General features: G+C 37.1%; 1 protein-coding gene across 6 annotated transcripts in view; it reads left to right on the forward strand.

Moving 5' to 3' along the window:
- ZIC4 (Zic family member 4) overlaps positions 1-6444 on the forward strand; it is a 24177-nt gene extending 17733 nt beyond the window's left edge. For 2 of the 6 annotated variants that reach the window (XM_043492450.1, XM_038417686.2), the window contains 2 exons: positions 477-801; positions 2766-6444. In XM_043492450.1, the coding sequence (XP_043348385.1) occupies positions 477-801; position 2766 (326 nt within the window). In that variant the 3' untranslated portion in view covers positions 2767-6444. Of the gene's footprint in view, positions 1-476; positions 2122-2765 lie in introns of those variants that run through there. The other 4 variants (XM_038417684.2, XM_038417685.2, XR_006274294.1 and 1 more) reach the window with 3 other exon arrangements.
- The last annotated feature ends 255 nt before the right edge of the window (positions 6445-6699 follow it).

Genomic DNA, 6699 nt, shown 5'->3' on the forward strand with positions numbered 1-6699 from the left:
TGTGGCAGACAGAGCACACATTGTTTACATGTAGTCTGCAACCGCACTTGGGCTCTACCTTCCCCGACTTCTTTGTGGTTTGCACAAATCCCACTTTAACAAACAATTTAGACTAAGGGGAAAGGACAACTGTGAATTGGTGTTTCAGTGAAAATGGTGTGTGTGTGGTGTTATGTGTGCGTGCGAAAAAGAATGGAATCTTGAAAAAATAATGTAAGGTTCAGGTTTAAAAATATTTGCACCTATGCTAAATTCTATTCGAATATATTCCTCAGATCGTTTTTTTAAAGCACCCCTCTTTATCTGTCTGTACAATGAAATGGGAGATTAGTGTAGAGGGGCTACTTGGAAGGTTTAAATCACAGGGGCATGCTGAGGGATTTAATGTTTTAAAACCCTAAGGAACCCCCTTTCTCCTCCCCCAACACTACCACCCATTTTACTAATGTATGTACTCGTTAATTGCATTCTTTCAGGAGAAAAACCATTCAAATGTGAATTCGAAGGCTGTGACAGACGATTTGCCAACAGCAGTGACAGGAAGAAGCACTCTCACGTGCACACCAGCGACAAACCCTACAACTGCAAAGTGAGAGGCTGCGACAAGTCCTACACCCACCCCAGTTCCTTGAGGAAACACATGAAAGTGCACTGCAAATCCCCTCCTCCGAGTTCAGGCTACGAGTCCTCCACACCTTCCCTGGTGTCTCCCTCCTCGGACTCCGGCCGGGACCCTCCTGCTTCCTGTTCTCACGCAGAGCCAGTAGCATCGTCGCAAACTGCAGCTAACCTGAGCGAATGGTACGTGTGTCAGAGCTCGGGGGGCAGTGGCATCCCAACTCCTCCCAGTAACTCTCCGTCACCTAACCCGGGAGAGGCTTCTTATACGAACTGTGAGCCCAGGCCCAGTTATTAGAAATAAAACAATAAACAGATCGCTCACACGGTCTGCAGTCCGGATCTCATCGAATGGTCTCCTCTTGTTACTCTGCTACCTTTGCGATGCAGAAACACTGTACCAAGACAAGACTGCCACAGTAGAGGGAACAATCTTATGCGAGGGGATCATAGATAATGTGCGCACCACACATGGGGAATAAAAAGAGATAGAGGCGCTGTCCTGGCACATGGCCTCTGAAGAGAAGATACCTTGTAAAATAAATTAAACAGGTCTCTGTTACAAACTGTATGTATGGTACCAAGCACACGGAAGGCAACTTCAGTTCGTCCTCATTACTTTTTGCATCCTTTTACACACTCCTCTGGTCGTCTGGTTCTAATATGTTTACAAACTCATCGATTTTCAACATCTTGTGTATTAACGAACCAAAGTGTTTTAATTCGGATTTCTAGCTGTACAGGTTTTATTGTCGATGGTTTCTTGTGATAGAGGTTTACTGACAGTTTTGTTAGCCCACTATTCTCTCTCTTTCTCTCTGTGTGTATATACATACACACGCCCCACTATTATTTGTTACCGAATCCTATGAAATCGATCAATTCAATTCTTTGATTAAGTAACCAATTCAGCGGACTTTTCTGTAAAGAATCTCAATACCTTTTCCTGGTGCAGGAAAATATTCCCCCTCCCAGTTGTCACTAATTATAATAATAATAAAATGGTCCAAGGGTGGCTTAATGATTAATTGTCCATTTTAGTTTACACTAGACATGACTTTTAATACATAAACATATTTCCCTCTCTCCCCATCCCTTGAAAGTGTCATTCCTGTTGAATTGTGGGGTTTTGTGATTTCTTGGGAGGACGAAAATCCGTGTTCTTGCGCGGGGGGTGGGGGTGAACTGTTATGGGTGACGTCATTGTGCTGATAGGAGCTGGGACTGTCCAAAAGGACTTGTGAGTTGTCAGTTTCTCTGACTGAATCATGTAAAATCAGTGCTGGTCTTGTCTACAACGCACAACATTTGTCTTGTAATAATAATCATCATCATAATAAATTTTGTAAAAACAAAATAAAATGGTTTTAGAATGTTCATCCTATCTAAGAACCTAAAACTATAATCTCCCCAAACCTACATGATTCACTCCTAGGGATAAAAACAACACTGGTTTTTTGGCACTAAGTAACTTGAAACTGCCTACAGGTACAATTTTAATTCATTCATTCATTATGTTTTAAATACCACATAGCGTAGGCAAATAAACAATACGATTTCCCGAAAGTGGTTTCTAGGACGTACTAAATGCAGATAGAGTGGCGGATCTAATCATTCTTTTTCAAATTTTGCGCAAAATCCCCTACGAACTGTTCAGTCAGGTAACGGGTTAGTGTTACATGGCCCCACGGGGGGGCGGGGGGGAGGAATCTGGACAGTTGTGAAAGAGATCAACCTAATCATCATCCTTCTGGTGCGTCTTTATTTTCTTCCAAAGCCACTAACTTCTACGTATTTGAACCTACAAAACTTTGTTCGGATGCTGCTTGTTAATTTAGCAAGCATTGCAAACAATGAAAACACAATACATGAACATATATACACAAATACCTAATGATTTAGGTAGGCAAATTAAAACATAAACTATTGTAGTTATCAACAATATAAACTATAAAACGATTGTTCCCAACTGACTATTCAAACCATGAAACCTATACCGTGGAAATTAAAAGGTATGGAAGCCATCTGCGAAAGGAGAGGGTGTTTCCATCTTGTCTTGAGATCTGTTTATTTCTTTATTTCTTTATTTACATAAGTGTTTGGATGTGAAGGCTAATCACCTTTAATTTTTCATTTGCTTGTTACAGATGTCTATCCCGTTGCTCTCAAGGTAATCTAGACAGACGCAGCTGAAAGCCTGAATCTTATGCCTTAGACATCAAAGAAAGCTCGCACAAAGAAGTATTTCTTCGCAAGGGTGAATCTTCATGGTAAGTTAGGATTTCTATGGCAATAGGCAAGTCATACTTAAATAGTGAAAGGCAAAGTCTGGAGCCCGTCCAGACTTTTCATTAAGGACATAATATTTACGTCTAACAGGCCCTTTTTCTTGTGTATACAAGTATATATTTTTGTTTGACGCGAACTAAATCATTTTCATTTAATTTCCGGTAAACAAAACCCACGCGAATGGGCACTTGTTCCAGATCATAATAAAAATGGATAAGAATGTCAGGAAGAAAAGGCCCGCTTGAACCGTCGCGTCAGCTCACTTTTGTTTCTGCTTTCTGCCTTGGTCAGAGAATGCGTTTGGGATTTGATGGCGAGTTTCTAAAGGCAAGGAAATGGTTTTTAAGGGGGAAAAGAAAAGGAGAAAGGTCTAATCAAGCTCGGGTTGTTCAAAGGGTCTGATTTTGGGGTTGAAAGTGTGAGTTTTATGGTGCATCAACATGCCACGTTAGGATCGCTATGGTAATGAGGAGAGCAATAGCAAGCGGCCTTCAAAGGAGGCACACTCCATTTGAGACAGTCTATTAAGATACATTTGCACTGACCTTTGGTTTCATGCTAGCTTAATACAGTCAATCTGCTCTTCGTCAGAAATATACTTCCTCCGCCTAATACACTTTAACAGACTGTTTTTGTTTGGTTTCACCCTAAGGTGGGGTTTGGTATGGCATTCTTGCACTGAAGTTATTATACTAAAAGGAGGGACTGCCAATAAAGGGCATGTACATATTCTGGGTTAGTGCTAACTCTCTTCAGAACATGAGCATTTCTAACCAGCTGACATATTTTTTTTCAGAATCCAAACGATCAAATATCCCCATTCAAAAATGTCTCTAGTGTAAAAAAAAATACATTGTGTGTCCTCCTTCCCCACCCTTCTCCAGTCCCCAGACAGTGAAGTTAGGATGGGGAAGTAAAGGGTCACTTGGGGTTTCTTAGTCTAATGGTGTAAGGTGTATCTAGGAAGGTAAATAAGAACCTTTAGATCATCTCAATATTCCCTGAAAAATAAATAGGGAAAAGGCCTGACTAGAAGCTGTTGTGGAGGAAGTCCCAGCCCAAGGGGACACTGATAGTGGCAGGTTTGGAGAGTGGTAAGTGCTTGAAGGGATGAAGAACTTGACATCCGCATGGCTGAGGCCATGGCCGATGGGTTATGGTCCCGGGAAAGTTAGAAGTCCTGTTCCAGTAATTGTCTTGTTGTTTATTTTATCCAAGTACCCTAGTGAATAGGGGAAAAATAAACACGACGAAAAAATTCAAACAGTTGAGTCGTCTTTAGTGCCAGCCCTTGTGGTTGAATAAAAAGGATGGTCCAATTTCTATTGAGCTGAGAAATCTTTGAAGTGGGAGTTATTATCTGAGAAATTCCTGCTTGTCGTCCTAACAACGCTGATGAAACGTAAAAGGTTCTTTGTCAGCGATTTGTTCTCCTTTCTGTCAAACTCACCCTGCCCCGTTAGCTTTAAACCGTTTCTAAAGAGATAGAATCGAACTTTTAAAGATAATTCTAGGAGCAGGGAGGATACAGAAAATGGCAAACTATATAATCATATGTATATGCATACAGACGTATGTATGTGTATGTGTCTATGTGTATCTCTATCTGTGTATAGATATAGATATAGATATATATATAGGTGTATGTATGTCCTGACTGCTCTATAGTTTTCAGTTTTAAACGATGTCGATTTCTGCATTTTATCTCCTGAACTTTTCTGTCCAATAAATTATTCCTACACATTTACTGCACGGAATGCAATTCTTGTGAAAAAGCAGAAATACAGTGTTTCATTAACACTAGTATGTTAGCAGCAAGCGTTTTCTTTCCAGTATAATGAATGCAACAGCATACACTTAAGAGTAAAGGCTTTGATAATTTTAACATTCGGGATACCTATTAAGCATGTATATACTGCAATGTACCGAAATTGTTACGCATTAAAACCGATGGCTTCCATATGTTTCCATGTTTTATTGTCAGTAAGTGTAAAGATAGTCAAACTGCATCTCTTTGTATCTTCATTTTATAAACATTTCAGTGTGCGATTATATAATGACCTTATCAAGGTTTATTTAGGAGTTTTATATTTTCAGATCATTAAGTACTTTTTTTTGTAAAAAGAATCCCCTGAAGTTGTAACTCATCAGTGAACTTTTATTTTAGCTGCTACAGAATGCTGTGAGCCCAATCCTGTAATTCTAATAATTCCCACTGATTTCAATGGGAGTTTGCCTAAGTAAAGACTGAGTAAAACTGCAGTGAAGATCCTCTCTTTTATATGTTTAAGGGAAAATATAATGATCATAAATGTATCGTAAAATGTAACTCGTCAAAACAATTAAAATGTTGGAATATTATATATCTTTCCAGACTCTTTATCATCTATTTTTTCCTTTCAGCACTGAAGTAATTTTGTTTTATGTGTTTGAAAATATTATTTTAAATTTGTTAAGTAATTGAATTATTTTTACAGAAAATGTTTATAAAAGTATCAATTCTGTCATTTTTTACAAAGAACATTTTAAGTACATATTTGTATCAGTTATACTGCGTCATTTATAAAAGACACTATGCATACATCTTTTTTTCCTTTCTATTATGAATTTGGGTTAAATAGTAGTTGCAGACATCCTACTAAATTAGTATACAATCGATCAGCGACGCCTAGTTTCTGTTGGTTTCTAATATACCTTCATGCTAATTATTTTAGTTTTAATGGAAATTGTATTTGTTAGTTTTTATAAAAACTCTTTGACTAGACTCTCAAGATAGTATTCTTTACACCTGAAACTTCAAGACTAACTATAATAAATTGTACTTTAAATATTGACAGAGGGTCAGAGGGAGAATTCAAAAACTTGTGTCATTGAGTTCCTTATAATTAAACTCCTCTTCTTTTCTTTATCTCCGCTGATTATCATTACAACTGCACATAGACTCCTTCAAAATGATTTCTTAATTTTGAATTTCATTAATATGCCTGAAAATAACAAATAGTTACAAATTAGGTTTCAAAACAAAAAATGCTGTTTCTAACTATCGATGATGAATGCATTATTTTATTCAGAGAAATCCCTGCACAACATGGAATCATTGTTACACATGCACTTTTTATAAGCTTCCTCAAGAGTATGTGGATCACTTTTTACTGAGTTGAAATTAGTTAATCATTTAAAGTAATTTAAAGATAAGTTGTTTTGATATGCATATCCCATAAACTGCATTTCATATGTTGCAGAGTTTAGCACCTCTTGAGGATTCTCGGAGTTTTTTAAACTTGACATTTTAAATCTTATTCTTCCAGTTATGAATGATGCATCACTCCTATGCGAATACTGTAGCTGTCCTCGTGCCGCTTATTGAGGGGTACGCATGCGCATTGGCTTATCTTTTAACCAAAACTTTAAAGTTGCCTAACACAGAGATGACATACAGTTGGCTTTTTGTGGCAGGAATGTTGTCAATAAAGAATACCTTTGAATATGAAGAAAGAAAGACGAAAAAGGGAAAGGAAAAAAAAAAAAAAAAAAAAAAGAAAAACAAACAAAAAAAAAAAAAAAAAAAAAAAGAAAAAAAAGAAGAACAAAAGAAAAAAAAAAAAAAAAAAAAAAGAAAAAAAAAAATAAAAAAAAAAAAAAAAAAGAAAAAAGAAAAGAAAAAGAACAAAGAAAGAAAGAAAGAAAGAAAGAAAGAAAGAAAGAAAGAAAGAAAGAAAGAAAGAAAGAAAGAAAGAAAGAAATTACTGATTTTAAAAGATGACAAAATTGGCACAAAAAGAAAAAAGAGGG

Source organism: Dermochelys coriacea, chromosome 9 (assembly GCF_009764565.3).
Source record: "Dermochelys coriacea isolate rDerCor1 chromosome 9, rDerCor1.pri.v4, whole genome shotgun sequence".
In the NCBI taxonomy this organism is placed as follows: domain Eukaryota; kingdom Metazoa; phylum Chordata; order Testudines; family Dermochelyidae; genus Dermochelys; species Dermochelys coriacea.